General features: G+C 59.0%; 1 protein-coding gene across 3 annotated transcripts; it reads left to right on the top strand.

Moving 5' to 3' along the window:
- Positions 1–547: 547 nt before the first annotated feature.
- Positions 548–17,232, top strand: BBS1 (Bardet-Biedl syndrome 1). 3 transcript variants are annotated; one of them, XM_089318486.1, is made up of 17 exons: positions 548–671; positions 968–1,050; positions 1,160–1,194; positions 3,886–4,158; positions 4,570–4,616; positions 4,736–4,774; positions 4,859–4,931; positions 7,659–7,790; positions 8,447–8,553; positions 9,753–9,873; positions 10,002–10,160; positions 11,973–12,042; positions 12,411–12,569; positions 13,100–13,233; positions 14,166–14,255; positions 15,037–15,123; positions 15,347–15,566. In XM_089318486.1, the coding sequence occupies exons 1-17, from the start codon at positions 607–609 to the stop codon at positions 15,431–15,433; spliced, it is 1,761 nt and encodes a 586-aa protein (XP_089174612.1). In that variant the 5' UTR covers positions 548–606; the 3' UTR covers positions 15,434–15,566. The 3 variants fall into 3 exon arrangements, with proteins under 3 accessions (XP_089174612.1, XP_051682558.3, XP_089174550.1); XM_051826598.3 differs by having other exon boundaries at positions 549–671; positions 14,121–14,255; positions 15,347–17,232; XM_089318424.1 differs by having other exon boundaries at positions 556–671; positions 974–1,050; positions 14,121–14,255; positions 15,347–17,232.
- The last annotated feature ends 3,266 nt before the right edge of the window (positions 17,233–20,498 follow it).

Here is a 20,498-nt window from a genome sequence, read left to right as displayed (position 1 = left end):
TGTTCCCCTCAGGACCCGGCCCCGTCCCCGTGTGGACACACAGCCCTGTTCCCAGCAGAGGGGTGGGAGTGGGAGGGCCATGGTCAGCCCGTGTTCCCCTCAGGACCCGGCCCCGTCCCGGTGTGGACACACAGCCCTCCTCTGTGGCTTTCCCCGCACTTGGAAAGGTTCTGCCCGTCTGAAGTGGGAAGCCGTCCACGTCATTCAGAACCCTCCGCACTGCCCTGCCACTTGCAGGGAACAAGGCACAAAGGTTCAGCCCGGGCCTCCAAGGCAGCTATAAAGGACGAGGCCCCCTTTGACCCGGTTAACCATCCTGGAGAAGACAGGAGTTCGCTTCACTGCTCTGAACGCTCGGATCCAGGCCTGCAAGCCAGAAGGCGCTGTCTCGGCCCCAGAGATCACTCAGGGTCCAGAGGCCTGGAATCGGGGGACTGGGCTTGGGCAGGATGACCCCAACCGGGAGCCCCGCATCCTGCACCTGGGGGCCCCTCCGGCTCGGCGCAGACAGCTTCGCCCGCGGAACCTTTGTTCGCGCGCGCTTTCCAGAGCCCGGGCGCGATTGGGCGTTGCGCCGCGGCGGCGACGACGGCGGGGCCGGTTGCCATGACGACGCCTGCGACGATGGCTGCTGCCGCTTCATCCGATTCCGACCGCGGCCGAGTTGAGAGGTGAAGGCCGGGTGTGTTGGGGCGGGGGGATCTTCAAGTCCTGCTTTCCCATGGATGTAAAGGGAGGGGGGCGCTGCGCTGGGCCTTCGGAGATCCGGTAGAGGAACCGAGGCCCAGGAAGTGCGCGTGGGTGTCCGACTCGGGGTCCCTCGGCGCGCCAGGGGCGGCGCCCGAACTTGGACCCAGACGTTGTGTGCCGCCCGCCCCCAGCCCCTGCACAGCTCACCCTCAGAAACAAGCCCCCTTCACCGTTTTCTTTTCCTCCCCTGGAACCCGCCCCCCAACTCTGCGCCCAGTGCCAGCACTGAAGCCAGTTCGAAATGGCTGGACGCGCACTACGACCCCACGGCCAACATCCACACCTTCTCGGCCTGCCTGGGTGAGTCTCGGGAGCCCGGGGCTGTGAGAGAGGGGGAAGCCCCACAGTGGCCCTGGAATGAAGCCCCTGGCGGTCTGGGCTGAGGTCGTGGCCCTTTCGTGTTTTCCAGCGCTGGCGGATCTGCATGGGGACGGGGAGTACAAGGTGAGTGCGTCCACCGCCCCGGCCGAAGGAGCGGGGGCAGAGCCGCTGAGGGCCCCAGAGCCCCTCGGCGTGATCCGGAGCCCTCGTGGACCGAGAAGGAGCGCCCTGAGGGCCCTGTCTGTACTTTTATGTGGAGTGAGTGAGGAGAACTGCTGGTTTCACGAAGAGCAGAGTGGTCCCCCGCTTGGGATTCTGCCACAGCAGAGCCTCTTGGCTTGGTGAACGCGAGGGCACTGAAAGGGCGGATTCGTGCGGGAGGCGGGGCTTAGAATGCAGGGAAAGGCAGAGGGGAGGAGTCAGAGGTGTTTTTTTTTTTTTTTTTAAGATTTATTTATTTATTTGAAAGTCAGTTACACAGAGAGAGAAGGAGAGGCAGAGAGAGAGAGGTCTTCCATCCGCTGGTTCACTCCCCAGATGGCCACAGTGTCTGGAGCTGCACCAATCCGAAGCCTGGAGCCAGAAGCGTTTTCCAGGTCTCTCACGTGGGTGCGGGGGCCTAAGGACTTGGGTCATTTTCCACTGCTTTCCCAGGCCATTAGCAGAGAGCTGGATCAGAAGTGGAACAGCCGGGACTCGAACTGGCACCCTTATGGGATGCTGGCACTGCAGGCGGCGGCTTTACCTGCTATGCCACAGCACTGGTCCCAGGAATCAGGGTTTTATGTTTGTCCAAAGAGCGTGGAGTTTTAAGGTTGGCATTAGCTGAGAAGTGTTGGACGTGGCTGATGAGGGTATGGGGCTTCCCTTATATGAGGCCATTCTACTTCCGTATATGCTTGAAATGTTTCTATAATAAAAGGTTGCATTTTAAGCAACTTTAAAGATAAAATGTAAGCAAAGAGTTAAAAAGTTAGAAGTCAGTATTTTCCGAGGTTAAGGAATATATCAGGCTAAAAAGAAAGAAAGGAAGTTAAAACGTGTTTGGTACCCATTTCTGGGTTAAGTGCCGGGCAGGGCACATTGCGCCACACAGATGGTGTTTACTCCCATTCTGCTAAAGGGAAGATGGTTTTGGAGAGGCCGGGTAAGCTTGCTGGCGTTTGAGTGGCAGACCGGAAGCCGTCCAATTCCGAGTCATGTTTTTCTCCACCATAGCTCAGCCATCATCGTGGGCGGCAGTCCCACAGTGGATGGTGTGTGGGCAGCTGGACCAGAGCCCTGGAATCGCACCTCGCGTGGATGGTGCAGTAGGACTCTGGTTTCGCCTCCCGATTCCTATCAGCGGTTTGACCGTGAGCAGGGAGAAGCGTGTAGTCGGGCCCCGTGTACGGGCGTGGAGGAGACGGAACCGAGAGCTGACTCAGCACACAGTCGCAGGAGATGCCGGCCCTGCTGCCGGTGCAGCCCGGCTGGGGAAGGTGCCGAAGAGGCCAGCGGTGCTGGGCACTGGGCTTACAGCGAAGACAGCAGTATGGGGGCACCAGTGTGAGAGCGACGAATTCAGACAGTGCCAGGGGACAGCGACGTGACCGCGTGCTGCAGGATGAGTGACGTCCGTCAAGAAGGCTGGGAAGAGAGGATAGGGAAGACGTTGCAGGTAGAGGAAGCTGCGCAGGAGAGACTTCGTAGCGTTTTTGGAAAGAGTAAATTTAAAGTTAGAAAGCTGAGGCTGGGGCTGGCACGGTAGAGCGGGTAAAGCTGCCACCTGCAATGCCAGCATCCCGTGTGGACGCCAGTTCAAATCCTGGCTGCTCCACTTCCAATCCAGTTCCCTGCTAGTGCGCCTGGAAAGCAGCAGAAGCTGGCCCAGTGCTCGAGCCCCGGCACCCGCGTGGGAGACTCGGAAGAAGCCGCTGGCTCCTGGCTTCAGTCTGGCCCAGCCCAGGCCATTCAGCCGTTTGGGAAGTGAACCGGCAGGTGGAAGTTCTTTCTCCCTCTCTCCATCTGTAACTCTGCCTTTCAAGTAAATAAAATCTTAAAAAGAGAAAGAAAAAGTTGAGGCCAGTATAACACAATAATCCATTGGCTCTGGATTCAGGCGGGTCTACACTGCAGTCCCAGTTCTACCACTTAACAACTCTGACTTTACTCAGTGTCTCTAACACACAGCTCGTGCATTGGAAAATGGAGCTCACAGTACCCACCTGCAAGGTGGCCGGGAGGGGTCAGTGAAAGGACGCAGTTTCTGGCGTGGTCCCTGGCACCCAGGGCATCCTCACTCGGGCGCTCGGGCAGTCCGTTCTGGTCGGAGCATAGCAGCGCTGAGGTGTGGGAGAGGAGTTTAGAACCAGATCAGACAGGTCTGCAGGCCTCGCTCGGGAAATGGGCTTCGTGACAGCAGCTTGGAGAGTGGACTAAAGGCCGGGAAACCCAGGGGCCGAGGAGCCGGGTTCTCTCTCTGGGTCCACAGAACACATCTTGCCGTGCTGTTGGAAGCCCAGATACAGACGTCCTCATCCCCGCCGCTCCCAAAACACACAGCCCCGTGTTAGGGCCGTGCCTGGCATGGAGCAGGCGCGGGAGAAGTGTTGGCTGAGCGAATAATAGAAGTATCAGCTGCTGCCGACTCCGGCACACACTGGGCTCCGTGGTTCTTCATCGCATTTGATTTTCGCCGAAGCAGTCCTGAGGTCGGTGTTCCCATTCTGCAGGCAGGAGGATCGAAGCTCAGGAAGGGTAATCAGCTTAGCTGACTGAGCTGGTGAGCCTGCTGGCAGAGCGAGCTGGGAGTGAGCCCCTCTCTCTCCGCAGCTGGTGGTGGGGGACCTCGGCCCCGGCGCGCGGCAGCCCCGCCTGAAGGTGCTCAAAGGGCCTGCAGTGCTGACGGAGAGCCCGCTGCCTGCCCTGCCAGCCGCCGCCGCCACCTTCCTCATGGAGCAGCACGAGCCCCGGGCGCCAGCCCTGGCCCTCGCTTCGGGCCCTTGCGTCTACGTGTATAAGAACCTCAGGCCCTACTTCAAGTTCAGCCTGCCCCCGTTGCCTCTAAACCCCGTGGAACAAGATCTCTGGAGTCAAGCCAAGGAGGTAAGGGACATGGGGAGGGCGAAGATGGTAGCCACTGGAGGAGGCCTGGGCTCCCGGGGGAAGGCGTGCCTGGTGGGCTGGAGGCGGGAGGGCCACTGCTGACCCGCGGTGACGCCACGCTCGGCCCCTGAGTGGCAGCTCCCCGAGGGGCACTCGGCCAGGCCCTTTGGAGAGCAGAGCCCAGAGACTCCCTCTGCACTAGCCTCGCCCCTGCCCACCTTTGAGAGACCAGAGAAGGGGGAGGACTGGAAGGGTGAGAGCCAGGGGCCTGGGAGCCTTCCCGCAGAGGACGGTGCGCACGTGCGTGCCCTGAGGCTGGATTCCGACCCAGGGCTTGAACTTGAGCAGGAAGTGTGGGTGTCCCCCGCGGCCCTGGAGCTCAGAGGCTCTCCCTTCTTCCTGCTGTCACAGGACCAGATTGACCCCTTGACCCTGAAGGAGATGCTGGAGGGCATCCGGTGAGAGCCCACCTGCCCCGCGTCCCCCTCCCCCTCCCCGCTCCTTCGTCCCAGAGCTGCCAGTCCGACCCCAGGGCCCCCGCTCCCCCACTGATCTCTCGCTGGCCACTTCCCTGCAGGGAGAAAGCAGAGGTGCCTCTGTCTGTGCAGTCACTCAGGTGAGGGTCCTGGGAGGGCTGGTGCTCCGGGTGGGGTGTGGGGCGGCCAGGCCGGGGCATGGGGTCAGCTGTCTGTGTGCCCAGGTTTCTGCAGCTGGAGCTGAGCGAGATGGGAGCATTCGTGAACCAGCACAAGTCCAAGACCATCAGACGGCAGGTAATGCCCTCTCTCTGTTTCATTTCCCTGTGAGAAACAGGGACCACGTGATGTCGGTGGTCAGCTACAGCCAGTCCTGCCCCATTTCACTTTGCAGTTTTCCTTGCAAATAGCCACAGGCCACAGCGCCTCCTGTGACAACTCCTAAAATGTAGACACAGAGCATCATAGACTTGTGTGTGACTTCTGTTTTCTTGAGGGTCAAAGAAACACATTTTGGGCTGGCGCCACGGCTCACTAGGCTAATCCTCCGCCTGCGGCGCTGGCATCCTGGGTTCTAGTCCCGGTCAGGGTGCCGGATTCTGTCCCGGTTGCTCCTCTTCCAGGCCAGCTCTCTGCTGTGGCCAGGGAGTGCAGTGGAGGATGGCCCAAGTGCTTGGGCCCTGCACCCCATGGGAGACCAGGAGAAGCACCTGGCTCCTGGCTTCGGATTGGCGCAGCGAGCTGGCCGTAGTGGCCATTTGGGGGCTGAACCAACGGAAGGAAGACCTTTCTCTCTCTAACTGTGTCAAAAAAAAAAAAAAAAAAGTACATTTTTCTTATGGAGAACTTGGAAAATCAAGATGAGCATGGAAGAGAGAAAAGCGACACCGTGACCTCACCCAGAGACACCCGCTCTGACTTCTTTGCGGTGCCTTTCCTTCATAACATGCTTTCTATAGGCTTCTCTTGAGTGTGGAACTTTATATTCTGAGTGTTAAATAGCCTTTTACACCTTCCTTTTTAGTGCCCCTTGACTATTTAATTAATTGTTCATTCTGTCGTTCACAGTTTACATAACCATTCACATCCAGGTCCTTAGACAGGCGATGGGTTACATTTATGTCACGTTTCTGGGCTATAATTTTAGTCACTGTTTGGATGAGCTCATGCATTAGTGAGCTGTAGAGGCTTCCATCCAGGGGAGTTGACTCCCAGAGCTGTTCTACTATTGATTGATAGGTTGACTGATTGATTGAAAGGCAGAATGACAGAATGAGAGAGAAACACAGAGAGAGCAAGATTGATCTTGGATCTGCTGGTTCACTCCCCAGATGACTGCAACAGCCAGGGCTGAGCCAGGACAAAACCAGGAGCCTGGAGCTCCATCCAGGTCTCCCACATGCGTGGCAGGGGTCCAAGTACTTGGTCCATTTGTCCTTTTACTTTTTTATAAAAAAATTATTTATTTATATGGAAGGCAGAGTTAGAGGCAAAGAGAGAGAGGTCGGTCTTCCGTCTGCTGGTTCACTCCCCAGATGGCTGCATTTGAAGCCAGGAGCCAGGAGCTTCTTCCAGGTCTCCCACGTGGGTGCAGGGGCTCAAGCACTTGGGCCATCTTCTACTGCTTTCCCAGGCCATAGCAGGGAGCTGGATGGGAAGTAGAGCAGCCGGGACTCGAAGTGGCGCCCATCTGGGATGCTAGCACTGCCGGCGGCGGCTTTACCCGCTACGCCACAGCACTGCCCCCCCCCCCCACTGTTAGAAGAGGAATATGTCCCCACTGTAGCAGCTGTAGAAAAGAAGCACTGTGAGGAATTAATTAAACATCCCCAGTGATCCCCTTGTCCAGAGGTAACCGCTGGCATTGTTCATTCCTAAGTTTTTTAAGCTGGGATTATACTAACTATTTTTTTCTTTATACATTATTGATCAACTTTTTGTTATTTTAACTAAAATACCTGGGAGAAGCCACTTAGGAAGGCAGGTTTATTTCAGGTTGTGGTTAGGAGGCGCACAGTCCAAGAGCTCGTGGCCCTGTTGGCTGAGACATTTGGTGAGGCCAGAGGGTGGCGTGGGCACGTGGCGAGCTGGGAAGCAGAGAGGGGCAGGGAGCCCCGCGTGGTCCCCGCCATGCCGTCAAGATCGATCGTGGCCCCCAGCCAGCAGTCTGGGCTAATCCAGTCACGACCTGATTTCAGATGTTGTAATTGGATCAAGCCTCCAGCTTTAATCTACCACCCATTAACATGAGACTTTGGGGGTTCAGCTGCCTGCAGGAGTTTGGGGAGTCAAATCCTGTTCAAACCACAGCACTAAGCTAGAAGTGTTCCCCATATACTGAATGTTCTATAAAAACGTGCTTTGTGTATTCACTAATTTTTACAGGTTTATTTATTTATTTGAAAGGCAGAGATAAGGAGAGGGAGAGGGAAAGGGAGAGGGAGAAAGTGAGAGAGAGAGAGTGTTATCGTCCATTCACTGGGTCACTGCCAAATGGCTGCAATGGCCAGGGCTAGGCCAGGCCAAAGGCAGGAGCCAGGAGCCGGGAGCCGCTTCTGGGTCTCCCACGCGGGGGCAGGGGCCCAAGGACTTGGGCCATCCTCTGCTGCTTCTCCAGGTGCATTATTAGCAGGGAGCTGGATCAGAAGTGGAGCAGCCGGGACTTGAACCAGCGCCCATATGGGAAGCCTGGCACTGCAGACAGAGGCCTAGCCTTCTACACCACAGCGCCGGCCCCAAAAATGTGGTTTATTTTTAATGACTGCATGTAACTGACTTCCACAACCATCTGTTGTTAGGAAGTTAGGTTTGTGACTGTAAACACCTTGGGACCTAAGTATTCTGTCCCATTGCTGACACTTCCTCTAGTATTATTCTGTCCTATCGCTGACACTTCCTCTTCCTCCTCCTCCTCCTCCTCCTCCTCCTCCTCCACCCTTTGTTGTGCCCATGGCATCCCGGGAGCGTGTGGGGAGGGGGTGTCGTGTGTGGGTTCTCTGGATGACCCCTGGAGTCCTCCTGCAGACGGTCATCACCACCATGACCACCTTGAAGAAGAACCTGGCTGATGAGGACGCCGTGTCCTGCCTGGTGCTGGGCACGGAGAGCAAGGAGCTCCTGGTGCTGGACCCCGAGGCCTTCACCATCTTGGCCAAGGTCAGTGCTGGGTCTGGCTCTGGGCGCAGGCTGCATTCTTCTGTGTGCTCTGCAGTTAGTGCTGGGTAATGTGTTCATTGCAGGGAGGAAAAAGTAAACCCTAGGTAAGCATAAAGAAAATAAATGTACCCCGGAATCCCACCTCCCAGATATCCGCTGCTACACTTTTGGCACGTCTGTCTGCCTGGGCGCTCGCATACAGACAGAGACAGAGAACAGTGTTTGTTCATCTACACAGAAGCTGGTGCACGAGCTCTGCTCTCTCCACCTGGCAGCACGGCATCGCAGTCTGTGCACGCCAGCCCTCCTGAAGGCCGCCGCCATGGCTTCTGTAGGTGTGCTGTGGTTTACTGCCCGTCGCCCGTCTTCTCACGGTGACCACCACAGCAGGAGGCTGGTGTGCTCACACCCTCGCACCCGTTATCCGGGCTTCCTCGGGGTGCGGCCTTGGAGGCGCCGGAGTCCAGGCACAGCTGTGGCCTCAAAGGCTCTTGTTGCTGGCCGTTTCCCTCAGCCACATTGTGCAGGTTCAGACCGGGACCCCCAGCGTGTCCGTGCAGAGGGGGGACTTTGACAGGAACCAACTCAGAGGAGCTGCTTCGGGGCAGGAGAGCCGGGGCCCAGACGATGGGAGTGTTTGAGCCTCTCCTTTGCAGATGAGCCTCCCCAGCGTGCCCGTCTTCCTGGAGGTGTCCGGCCAGTTTGACGTCGAGTTCCGGCTTGCCGCTGCCTGCCGCGACGGAAACATCTATATCCTGAGAAGGTAGCCCCAGCCCAAAGGAGATGATAGAAACCTGGTGGTCTCTGGGGGCTTGCAAGATGCGCACGAGGTCTGGGACTGGAGTTTGGGGGTGAGAAGAGCTGATGGGGCTGAGTCCAGCAGCAGGGGGGTGTCTGGAGGCCCACGAGGCAGGCTGTCAGAGGGCGGGGGCGGGGCGGGAGGCTGTGACGCGAGCCGTGCGGTCTGGTGAGTCTCCTGCATCCCCTGTATCTCTCTGAGTGCACACGACACTACCTTGTGCGTTAGTTTAACGTTCCATACAATGCTCATCTTTCAATTCAAGAAGCGTTTACTGAGTACCTGCTGTGCGTCAGCGCTGTGAAGGTGCTGGGAGTGTGCCTGCGGGCAGGACGCCGTGAAGACGGAGCTTGTCCTCCTGGGGAAGATGGGTGTCAAAGTCGGCAAACCCAGGCGTTCCTGCGGCGTGGGTGGGAGCTGGGGAAGAAACGTGCAGAGGCAGTGGGGGAATCAGGGCGAGGGCGACTGGGAGCACCGGCCGTGGCGGTGACTTGAAGGTTAAGCAGGGCCAGGGACTCAGAAAGTGGGGGCAGCCTCAGGTGGAAGACATGGACGTGTGTCCCCTGGATGTGTCTCCTGGGCTGGGCGGGCAGTGACGAGGAGGGAGCAGGGCTGGCTCCCGCGGGACCAGAGGACACGGTGAAGTTCCTGGATCTTGCCTGAGGCGCAGCAGAGAGCCGTTATGGGGTTTAAATCCGAAGAATGACGTGTCTGCTGAGGTTGTAAAACGATTCCTGTGTGCATAGAGGCCGCATTGGCAGGAGGCCCAGAGCCGGGGGCGAGGGGCTCAAGGTCATCCGATGGGACTTTGGTTGGCCCCGGCCGGGCGAGAGGGCAGCGCGCTGTCGCCTGTGGTTGGGAGGCAGGAGTTGCTCCCACTTCCTGGGTAAGGGAAACCAAGGAGGAGAGGCCGGGAGCCGGAAGAGGACACGCACGCAGGGCCGCCCTCCTGCTGCTCTGATAAGTCAGACCGCCTCCCGCTCCGGCGCTGGCTGGACCGTGTGAGGAAGCTCACGGAAACCTCCAGTGCCAGGTCTCAGATCCACATAAGGGCAGGAGGGGAAGCAGCTGGGGCCAGGGGCCCGCCCAGGTCAGCCCGGGGGCGTAGCCCAGGAGGGGAGGAGGGTTTCTCCCAGACGGGACAGTGTGCTTTGCTTCCACAGAGACTCCAAGCGCCCCAGGTACTGCATCGAGCTGAGCGCCCAGCCCGTGGGCCTTGTGCGAGTTCACAAAGTTTTCGTGGTGGGCACCACCCAAGACAGCCTGAACGGCTTCACCCACAAAGTACGGCCTCGGGCGAGCACTGGCACCTCTCCCACCCCTACCCTGGCGACCGCAGCCGCCCCTTCCTTCCACACTTGTAGCCGCGGACTGCTAGCCCCTCCCACTGAGACGCTGGTGTTCCCTGCCAGGGTAAGAGGCTGTGGACGGTGCAGATGCCCGCAGCCATCCTGACCATGAACCTCCTGGAGCAGCGTTCCCGGGGCCTGCAGGCCGTCATGGCCGGGCTGGCCAACGGCGAGGTCCGCATCTACCGTGACAAGGCCCTGCTCAATGTCATCCGTGCCCCGGTGAGCCCGCCTCCGCACCCGCCACTGGCTGCTCCTCGCCCCCAGCCCACCTTGGCACTTCTTGGCTGCTGCTTCCAGCCCACAGTCGTGCATTTCAACACATCTTTTGAGCACCTCATGTGTACATGTCAGTGTGTGGACATGGATAAAAGAATAATTTAGTCCTTGTTTTCAAGGAGTTAACGACCTGAGGTGAGAGCCAGAGACACAGCAGATCAAAGCGCAAGGCGGACAGGCCGGCCACGTGCTGGCAAAGCAGTGACAGGAAAGGAGAGGGAGAAAGGGGACTGGGACTCAGGACACATGACAGCATGTGACAGTGCAGCCGGCCACGTGCAAGAGCGTTGAGACAGGCAGCAGCCTGCGAAAGGCTGGGAGGCGTGGCGTTTCGTGATGTAAGAATCCAGGTAGTTTGATGAGTTTGGACCAGAGTGTGTGTGTGTGTGTGTGTGTGTTGTGTGTGTTTTTAAGATTAATGTATTTATTTGAAAGTCGAAGTTACACGGGGTGGGGGGGGGGTCTTCCATCCGCTGGTTCACTCCCCAATCGGCCACAACGGCTGGAGCTGCGCCGATCCGAAGCCAGGAGCCAGGAATCCTCTTCCGGGTCTCCCACACGGGTGCATCTTCTACTGCTTTCCCAGGCCATAGCAGAGAGCTGGATGGGAAGTGGAGCAGCCGGGACGGGAACTGGCACCCATATGGGATGCCAGTGCCTCAGACCAGGGCGTTAACCCACTGCGCCACAGCACCGGCCCTGGACCAGAGTTTTTTAACTCTGGATCACAACCACAATATTAAAAAAAAAAAGAGAGAAAATTTGGAGTATCTCGCATATGAAATTGTGTTGTGTGTGTGTGTGTGTGTTTAAATGGAAATTGTCCCATGGCACAGTGTAAAATTTAAGAGCAGCTGAAAGGCCCAGAGCACTGGGCAGGCAGCGGATGGGAGAGCAGGGAGAAGGGTGAAGGGAAGACTGATGGAACAGACGCGTGGATTCGGATGTGTGGGCCTGAAACGTCCTGACGAGGAGATAAATCTGCCGGCTTGTTTTGTTTTAGCAAAGAGTAAACATGTGAGGGTCCTTCCAAAAGTTCATGGAAAATGAAATTCAGAGAGATGGGTTTAGGGACAGGTGTTTGGCACAGCGGTGAGGCCGCTGCCCGGGACGCTGGCATTCCGTACCAGAGGGCCTGGGTTCAGGTCCTGGCTCTGCCCATGTGCACCCTGGGAGGCAACAAGTGATGGCTAAATGGTTGGGTTCCTGCCACCCACATGGGAGACCAGAATTAAGCTCCTGGCTTCAGCCCAGCCCTTCTGTGGCAGGCATTTGGGGGAAGTGAGCGGGAAGTGAGCCTGTGGATGGGGATTTCTTCTCAACTCTGTCTCCCCCCACCCCCCACCCCAAAAAAAGATGAGGTTATTTTGATGCAGAACAATTTTTTAATTCATGTGTATGTGCGGGGTCTTCAAAAAGTTCATGAAAAATGTATTTTATGAAAAAACCTATGCATGGAATTAAAAAAAATTTTGCACCAAAATAGCATCTTTTAATTCTATTTTCCGCAAACTTTTGGAAGTGCCCATGTGTTTGTGGTCCTGAGAGGCCGCGTTGTGAGGGACAACTTGGGAAGAAAGACTTGCACTAGGAAGATTCCACCGGGAGACCTGTGGGAGCCCAAGCCCAAAAGTGGGGCTGAGGGATGCTTTTCCCGGAAGCGTGGCTGGGCCGCAGGCTTGCAGAGGAGCCCTCGCGCCCATCCTGCTTCCCCTCCAAGACAAGTCCCCGGCTAAGCTCGGCTGTCTCCAACAGGATGCCGTGACCAGTCTTTGCTTTGGCCGCTACGGGCGGGAAGACAACACCCTCATCATGACCACTCGAGGTGAGGGGACAGGCCAGATCCTGGGGAGGGAGGGGGAGGGTGGAGCAGGGGTGGACCTAGCGTGGTAGGCAAGGCCTGTGATGCGCGGCCTGTCGCTGGGCCACCTCCAGGCGGCTCTCAGCAGGTTGGTATCAACACCAGGGTCTCTGTGGTCCACCCCAGCATCCGGGCCCTGCGGCAATGCTGGAATGTCACAGGAGTCCATAAAAAGGCAGACAAATGCAGGAAGTGACGTCAGGAGGCCCCGCAGGCTCGCTCTTCCTTGCAGACGCATACAGGACGGCTCTGTGAGGCCGATTGTTTGGGAAGAAGAACGGGAGTGTGGGGCTGACTGGGGGGACGACTGCTTCCGCCTGTCCCCTCCCTAGGCGGCGGCCTGATGATCAAGATCCTCAAGCGCACAGCGGTGTTTGTGGAGGGGGCGGGGGAGGCAGGCCCCCCCCCGGCCCAGGCCACGAAGCTCAGCGTGCCCCGGAAGACCCGGCTCTACGTGGACCAGACACTGCGCGAGCGGGAGGCTGGCACCGGTGAGGCCCAGCCCCAGCACTCCCCTTCCTCCGCCGCCGCCCCTGGGCAGGAGGAACTGGACGAATGTCTCCCGGCGCCCTGAGCAGCAGGAGGCCTCGTGCCTTGAGCTGTGGTGGCACGCGCGGGTGGAGAGACCCACGAGGCTGTTAGGGGCAGGGGAGAGGCCTGGGCACCCACCCTGCTGCTGGAGACACAGCACGTGACATCGAGTGTGGCCCCATGCTCGGCCGGAGCTGAGCACGGAGCCCCCGCCCTCGGGCCTGCAGCGTTCCTCTCGGGTGGTCAGATCCAGGGCAGGACCTGGGTCGTTCAGGGGAAGAAGACGGTGGATCGGAAGATGACCAAGGCCAAGACCAGCTTTTACGGCCAAACAGAGCCAATGAAGGAGACAGATCTGTGGGCAGCGAGTGGTAGGAGGACCAGAGAGGAGGCGGGGCGTGGTCCCTGTGCCCAGTGTCACCAGAAGCCTGGGCCTTGCAGACCCCGCCCACCGCCCCCCCCTTTCTCAACCTTCGTGTCACCCCCTCAGCCATGCACCGGGCCTTCCAGACGGACCTCTACCTGCTGCGCCTCCGGGCGGCTCGCGCTTATGTGCAGGCCCTCGAGTCCAGCCTGAGCCCCGTGTCTGCCACAGCCCGGGAGCCGCTCAAGCTGCTTGCTGTGGTGAGCACCCACGGCGGGAGTCGGGGCCAGAGGCCAGAGGGCAGAGGGCAGAGGCCAGGCGGGTGAGCGCTCCCCAGCCACCCAGGTGAGCCCCTGTGGCCGGTGCCAAGCCTGTGTAGCGCGTGCTGCCTTTGCCCTTCCCGCCGACCAGGGACCGAGCCTCGTGTCCCCCTTGGGAGAGCTGCCCTCCCCGTCCCCCGCTCCTGGGCTGCCTTGTCCTGTGGCCACTGAGAGGGACACTCTGCAGTCCCTGCTCCATGCCGAGCCTCTGACAGCCCCCAGGCCTGGGCAGGGGGCACGTCACCTGGGGACGTCTCTCCCCGGAGCCCGTACAGCGGGGAAACTACTGCTCCTGCAACCACCGGAGCGCAGGCCGTCGGGACCGTGGGCAGGAAGAGGCCACTCCGACCTCTGCGCCCCAGGCATCCTGAGACGTCACAGGCAGGAGGGAGGAGGAGCCCCCACGCCCTCAGTCACAGGTGACCTCAGGGCAGCAGGGCTCCGGCCAGCTCTCGGGGAGCTGTCCACCCCAGCCAGCTTGTCCACGTCTCTTCCTCAGAAAGTGGATGGGTACAGCAGAGAAGGGGGTTCAGGGCCACCCACAGCTGAGGGAGAGGAACGAACAGGAGGGAGAGAGTGGAGGCCCCGGGAGAGCGGGCCGGGGCACAGGGGAAGGAGTCGGGGCCCGCAGTCCGGGCAGCCCTGCCCCTGCCTTGCCGCGTGGCCTCTGCTGAGCCCTGCACACCCTAGAGGCTTCAGCGTTTTGAGGGCTGGGTGGACAGTGTTTGGACAGTTGAGGAGAGTGGCTTGAGGGCCTCGATGAGGAAGCAGGCGAGGCCAGGGCCAAGGCCACTGGCTCTAAGGGCCTTCCCCCCCCCCCCCCACAGGTCCAGGGCCTGGGCCCCACCTTTAAGCTCACGCTCCACCTGCAGAACACCTCGACAGCGCGACCCATCCTGGGGCTGCTGATCTGCTTCCTGTACGACGAGATGCTCTACGCCCTGCCCCGGGCCTTCTTCAAGGTATGGCCCCCTCTCCGCTGTGCAGTGCCGAGCCGGGCAGGCCCTTGCTGGAAGCCAAGGTGAGGGAGTGGGCGGGGCTGGTGAGTGGCTGCAGGCCGGCCAGCTACAGGCCAGGCCCCGCCTCCACTGCTGCCCTCCCAGACTGGGTCGCAGCTCCGCCTCTCCGAAGCCCGCTCACGTCCCGGCTCCGGCAGCGCAGGAGAGACTTGCCCAGGCGTGACCCTGTCTTGGTCTGTTTGTGGCTCTGGCTGAGTGCCTAAGACTGGAAAGCTAGAAAGCAGAGAATGTTGTTTCTTAACCTTGGTGAAGGAAGTCCAGGGTGGAGGGCCATGGCCGGCGAGGGCCTTCTTGTTGGAGAGCAAGCACTGGGGAGCCCTGGTGGGACACGGGGGTCACATGGCTTTGACAGCAGACTTAGCTGTGCTAACTAACCCACTGCCTGAATGGCGAGTTGATCCAGACACCATTTCCGCGTGACTCGCGGGCCTGATTCCACACGTGTGTCCCGGAGGACACACCTTCCCACCGCAGACCCCACGCTCAGAAAGACTCCAGAGTATGAAAGGAATAGCGTGAACTGTGGGTCCTGAGGATTAGACTTGGCACGGACTTGCCCTGGGGGCCCTGGAACATCGACTCCCCCCATGCCTGTGGCCTGTGACCGGCTGCGTCCCTGCCCACACCAGGGCGTGCAACACAGCTGGGACTGGGCGAGGTGCTTGGAGGCCGTCACTCTCCAGCCCTGAGAGTGGATTTTCTTACCCTTTGTTCCCAAACTCAGGTCCCCTTGCTGGTGCCAGGGCTCAGCTATCCCCTGGAGACCTTCGTGGAGAGCCTCAGTAGCAAGGGCATCTCAGACATCATCAAGGTGAGGGGCCCGGCGGTGCTGCCGGGGGTGGGCAGGACCCTGGGGAGGACCATCAGGGGGAGTGTGGATGAAGCCCCCACTGGCTCCGGGGTGTGGGGACCAAGGAGGAGAGGCCTCCCAGCCTGCCCTGTGGCCTGTCTTAGCGTGGTATAGACCAGCAGGCTTGGCCATCACAGGGAGCAGAGGCGGGCGTCCTAGGCGTGTGCCCCCGACATCCCTGTAGGTGCTGGTGCTTCGAGAAGGCCAGAGCACGCCGCTGCTGAGCGCCCACATCAACATGCCTGTGAGTGAGGGCCTGGTGGCCGCCTGAGCCCCAGATGGTGGTCGAGCCCGTGTGGAATCCGAGCCAGCCAGACCCAGCCACTGCCGCGGAGCCGGGCAGGTCCAGTAGCTCCAGGCCCACTCCCCACGCCACAGCGTGCTGCGCCCCTGCTCCCGGTCACAGCAGCTCTGTGTACCCAGGAAGCTCGGCTCATGTTCCTGCGGCCCTCCCAGGCTGTGTGTCCACGGGCGCCTGCTGCCTGGCCCTCCTGACCCTTCCAGAAACTGCGCCCAGGTGCCCAGGAGCAGCCTGAAGCGGTCACTGTGCGATCAGGAGCGGCCGGCCCTTCTTCGCCACTTTCCTCGGGCGCACCGACGGCCACGGCCGACGCTGGGGAGGGGTCTGGCCTGGGAGGTCGGAGGCTTTTCTAGGCTGAGACTGGGCCCCCTTGTCACTCGGGGTTCCCGAGGCAACGCACCTGCTCTGATCTCCCCGCCCCCGCTGAGCAGGATCCCTTCCCGGTCCCCATCAGAGGCCCCAGGGGTAGCTGCTGCCCAGGGCTGTTCTGCAGCTGGAGTCAGGCCTGTGAGGCTCCGCAGGCTGCCTGTGCCCGTGCAGGGGCCGCGACTGCACCCCGGGCTCCTGACCTGGGTGCCCATGCCCAGAAACAGCACCGAGGGAGAGGCAGGCCACGCTGGACAGAGCCACAGGGGCCAGGGCATCGGGGAGGGGTGCTGCTGGGGCCTGGAGGCGGCGCGTGGGCGGAGCCCGGGAGCCCGATCCCTCCTGCGGTGGAAGGTTCCCTGGGCAGCAGCCACGGTGAGCATTAGCTGCAAAGGCACAGCCCAGAGGAATCGGGTGAGGCTGAGGGTGGGATGAAGGCCTCTGTTTGGACCCAAAGGGCCAGAGACCCACGGTCCGAGCCCCTGGCCAGTCTGCGTGGTCCACGTCCCAGGCCGCCTGGGCCGCGTGGGAGCTGAGGACCTGTGTCTTCGCTCCGAGCAGGGGCGCCGGGAATGCGGCAGGAAGTAACCCGGTGTCTGTGGGCCCCGCTTCCCCACGTGTAAAGTGAGGCGGCTGGACCGGATTGATCTAAGCCCGCTTCGGCTCTGTGCCGGTGAGCTCGCAGCCCTGCCGGAGAGCGGGCGACTCCGGAAAGGCGACACCCGGCGGGGGGCAGGGAGGCGGACTCCACAGCTGCCACTGCCCGAGACCCAGGACTCGAGTGACAGCCCACGTCCCCCCATGCCCTGCTCAGCACAGATGGAAGGTAAAGGCCCGGCCTTCGGAGCCATGTGAGCAGGGGCGGGGCAGGTCGTGTGTGGAGCCGAAGGCCCTGCAGTCCCTTCGCCCCAGCCAAGCCGTGAACCCCGTGACCCGGACCCGTCTCTTCTGGGTTCTCATAGCTTTTCATACTGCGGAGGGGGAGACCGCGCCGGCACGCACAGTGGACTTCCAGGGTGTGCTGTGTGCCGTCATTCAGACGGGCGACTGCCCACGTTGGCAGGCCGATGCAGAACAGCACAGGCGCCCGGCGCGCGGGCCGTGAGCGCTCCAGGACGTTGTGCGCGCTGAGGATGAAGAGCAGTGGCCCCTTCTCTGAACAAGCCTCCGTTTGGTAATGAGCTAGCCAGCGCGCAGAGCAGCCCCCGCTCCTGCGTGGCAAACCCTGGCCTTGCTCGGAGGCCCTGTGGGCTAGGGGAGGGTCTCGCCTCCTGTGACTGCGCGCCCCCCCCCCCCCCCCCCGCCGTCTCCAGGGAATCCGCACTCACTGTCCGGGTTACGGTGTACTGTGGGGCTCGCTGCACAGCCAGAGCTGGGCTTGCAGTAAATCACCTTTCCCGCGGAGGGAGTAATCGCTTTGGTTTTTTCTGGCGCTTAGTTTCCCGGGGTGCCAGTGGCGGATCTCCCTCCCGCCCTGCACCCTGAGCACGTCGGCTCCCGGGAGATTTCGCTGGGCCCTGTGCCCAGGCCCCTCGCTCCGTTTAGTGAGATCTGTCCGAGGGTCCCACCTTTAGCTCAGTTGCTAGGGGTAAACACTTTGAAGACGCCGCCTGTCCTCTAGCCTCGGAAGTTCACGCCGGGCTGAGTGCTCACCTCCGGAGGAGCCCAGCCTCTGTAAGTGGTGATGCCAGAGAGGACGGGGTTGCGCCCGATTCTCCTCTCTCGTCTCTCTTCATCCCTGTCTCCTGGGGAGAGTTTGAACTGTCTTTCAGCTCTGTGGATTATTACAAAATTTTCAGCTATCATTTTAATTCTCAACTCTGTTTGGTCCTTACTTTCAGTATGTTTTTAAAGATATATTTCTTGTATCTCTCTCTCGCTCTTTTTTTTTTTTTTTTTTTTTTTTTTGACAGAGTTAGTGAGAGAGAGAGAGACAGAGAGAAAGGTCTTCCTTCCATTGGTTCACCCCCAATGGCCGCTGTGGCTGGCACACCGCGCTGATTCAAAGCCAGGAGCCAGGTGCTTCTCCTGGTCTCCCATGCAGGTGCAGGGCCCAAGCACTTGGGCCATCCTCCACTGCCTTCCCGGGCCACAGCAGAGAACTGGACTGGAAGAGGAGCAACTGGGACTAGAACCCGGTGCCCATATGGGATGCCGGCGCCACAGGCGGAGTGAGCCATGGCACCGGCCCCTCTTGTATCTCTTCTCAGATTATCTTTTATATTTTATCTCTGTTCTTAGTGTCAAGGTAAACTACAAATAAGCCGTTCCCTGCTTCCCTTCTTAGCTGAGACAGAGAAACTGCCTGGCCCCAGACTCAGTGCTTGGTGGGAGGTGGAAAACCCTCTGGTGAGAACGTTGAAACCACAAGGCCAGCCTGAATAAGGGTTTGCAGCCTGCACTGATAACACTGGTTGGCCCTGAAAAACTTCAAGGTGGTGAGGGGTTGCTTGCCATCAGGCATCTGGAGGGGTTTACTTCTAACCCAACCTCAAGAGTCCCCAGTGGCTGGCGCTGTGGCATAGCAGGTAAAGCTGCTGCCTGCGATGCCAGCGTCCCATTCAGGCTCAGTTCAGGGCCTGGCTCCACTCCTCCTCCTCCTCCTCCTCCTCCCCCTCCCCCTCCCCCTCCCCCTCCTCCCCCTCCTCCTCCTCCTTCTCCTTCTTTTGTAAGATTTATTCATTTATTTGAAAGGCAGAGTTACAGAGAGGCAGAGAGAGAAAGGAAGTAAATCTTCCTTCCCATGGTTCACTCCCCAGATGACTACAATGGCCGGAGTTGTGCCGATCTTAAGCCAGGAGCCAGGATTTTCTTCCAGGTCTCCCATGTGGGTGCAGGGGCCCAAGCACTTGGGACCATCTTCCACTGCTTTCCCAGGCCACAGCAGAGAGCTGGATCAGAAATGGAGCAGCCGGGACTCGAACCAGCATCCCATATGGACGCACTGCAAGCAGCAGCTTTACCCGCTATGCCATAGCGCCAGCCCCTGCTCCACTTCTGATCCAGCGCCCTGCTAATGTGCCTGGGAAGGCAGCGAAAGGTGGCCCAAGTGTTTGGGCTCCTGGATCCTGATTTTCGCCTGGCCCAGCCCTGGCCATTGCAGCCGTCTGGGGACTGAACCAGTGGATGAAAGATATCTCTGTCTCTCCCATTCTCTCTGTAATTCTGACTTCCAAGTAAATAAAGACTTTTTAAAAAAAAAAAAAAAAAAGGATCCCCACTGATAAAATTCCAAGGAACTCAGTCAAAACAGACAGTGGCAAGAAAATGAGGCCTCACAATCAAGAACCTAGGAGTCAGATCCTCAGATCCTGGAGCTACCAAACAGAATACGGACTATGCTTTCAGTATAAATTAAAATAAATAAATAAATAAACAAGAAACCTAGTATCTGAGTAGAGAGCAAGCAAGTATATAAAACGGTGAAGCCAGGGGCTGGCGCGTGGCACAGCGGGTAAAGCCACTGCCTGAAGCACGGCATCCCACGTAGGTGCTGGTTTGATAACCAGTGTTTGACCTCCGACCCAGCTCTCTGCTGTGGCCTGGGAAGGCAGTGGAAGGTGGTCCCAAGTGCTTGCACCCCTGCACCCACGGGGGAGACCTGGAAGAAGCTCCTGGCTCCTGGCTTCAGATTAGCTCAGCTCGGGCTGTTGCAGCCATTTGGGGAGTGAACCAGTGGAGGGAAGACCTCTCTGTCTGCCGCTGCCTCTGTAACTCTGCCTTTCAAATCTTTTAAAATAAATAAATAAGAAATGATGAAGTCATTTTGGAAAAGAACTAAATAGGATTTCCAGAAATAAAAGATAAACATTTGACGTAAATCTCAATGGATGAGTTGGTATAACCATGTTTTCTATGTGTATATATGTATATATTCAGTAGGTTACTTAAGCAACTGAAGAAAAACCTAACTGGAAGGTAGATATGTAGCGATCCTCCAGAATGTCCAGAAACAGAATTAGAAATCTGGATTACTGGGGCTGGTTGGGGCGTAATGAGTTAAGCCGCTGCCCGCATCCTGCATGGGCGCCAGTTCAAGTCTCAGCTGCTCCACTTCCAGTCCATCTTCCTGCTGGTGTGTCTGGGGAAACAGTGAAAGATGACCCAAGCCCTTGGGCCCCTGCACCTGTGTGGGAGACCCAGACGAAGCTCCTGGCTTCTAGCTTTGGCCCAGCTCCAGCTCTTGAGTCACTTGGGGAGTGAACCAGCAGATGGAGGATCTCTGTCTCTCCCTTTCTCTCTAACTCTGCCATTCAAATAAGTGAAACATCTTTTTTTAAAGAAAATATGAGTTATTAAGAGACACAGGGGCAGGCATCGTGTTGCAGCAGGTTAGGCCGCTGCTCGGGACATCTGCACCCCACATCCGAGTGCCAGTTTGAGTCCTGGCTACTTCACTTCTGATCTGGCTTCCTGCTGACGTGCTTGGGAGGCAGTTGATGGTGGCTCGGATACCTGGCCCCTGGTGGCCCATGCGGGAGACCCAGATGGGGTTCCTGGCTCCTGGCCTTGGCCTGGCCCAGTCCAGGCTGCTGCGGGCATTTGGGGGAGGGAACCAGTAGATGGAAGACCTCCCTCTTCCTGTCTTCCCTCCGTCACATGCCTTTCAAGTACACACACCTTTAAAAGGGGGCACTGGGGGAGTGGGCAGTCTAATAAGAGTTGCTGT

This window comes from Oryctolagus cuniculus, chromosome 1 (genome assembly GCF_051225735.1).
Source record: "Oryctolagus cuniculus isolate XC-2025 breed Fujian yellow rabbit chromosome 1, ASM5122573v1, whole genome shotgun sequence".
Classification (NCBI taxonomy): Eukaryota; Metazoa; Chordata; class Mammalia; order Lagomorpha; family Leporidae; genus Oryctolagus; species Oryctolagus cuniculus.
The sequence above is the reverse complement of the archived record's forward strand: the minus strand, read 5'-3'. Positions and strand labels throughout refer to the sequence as shown.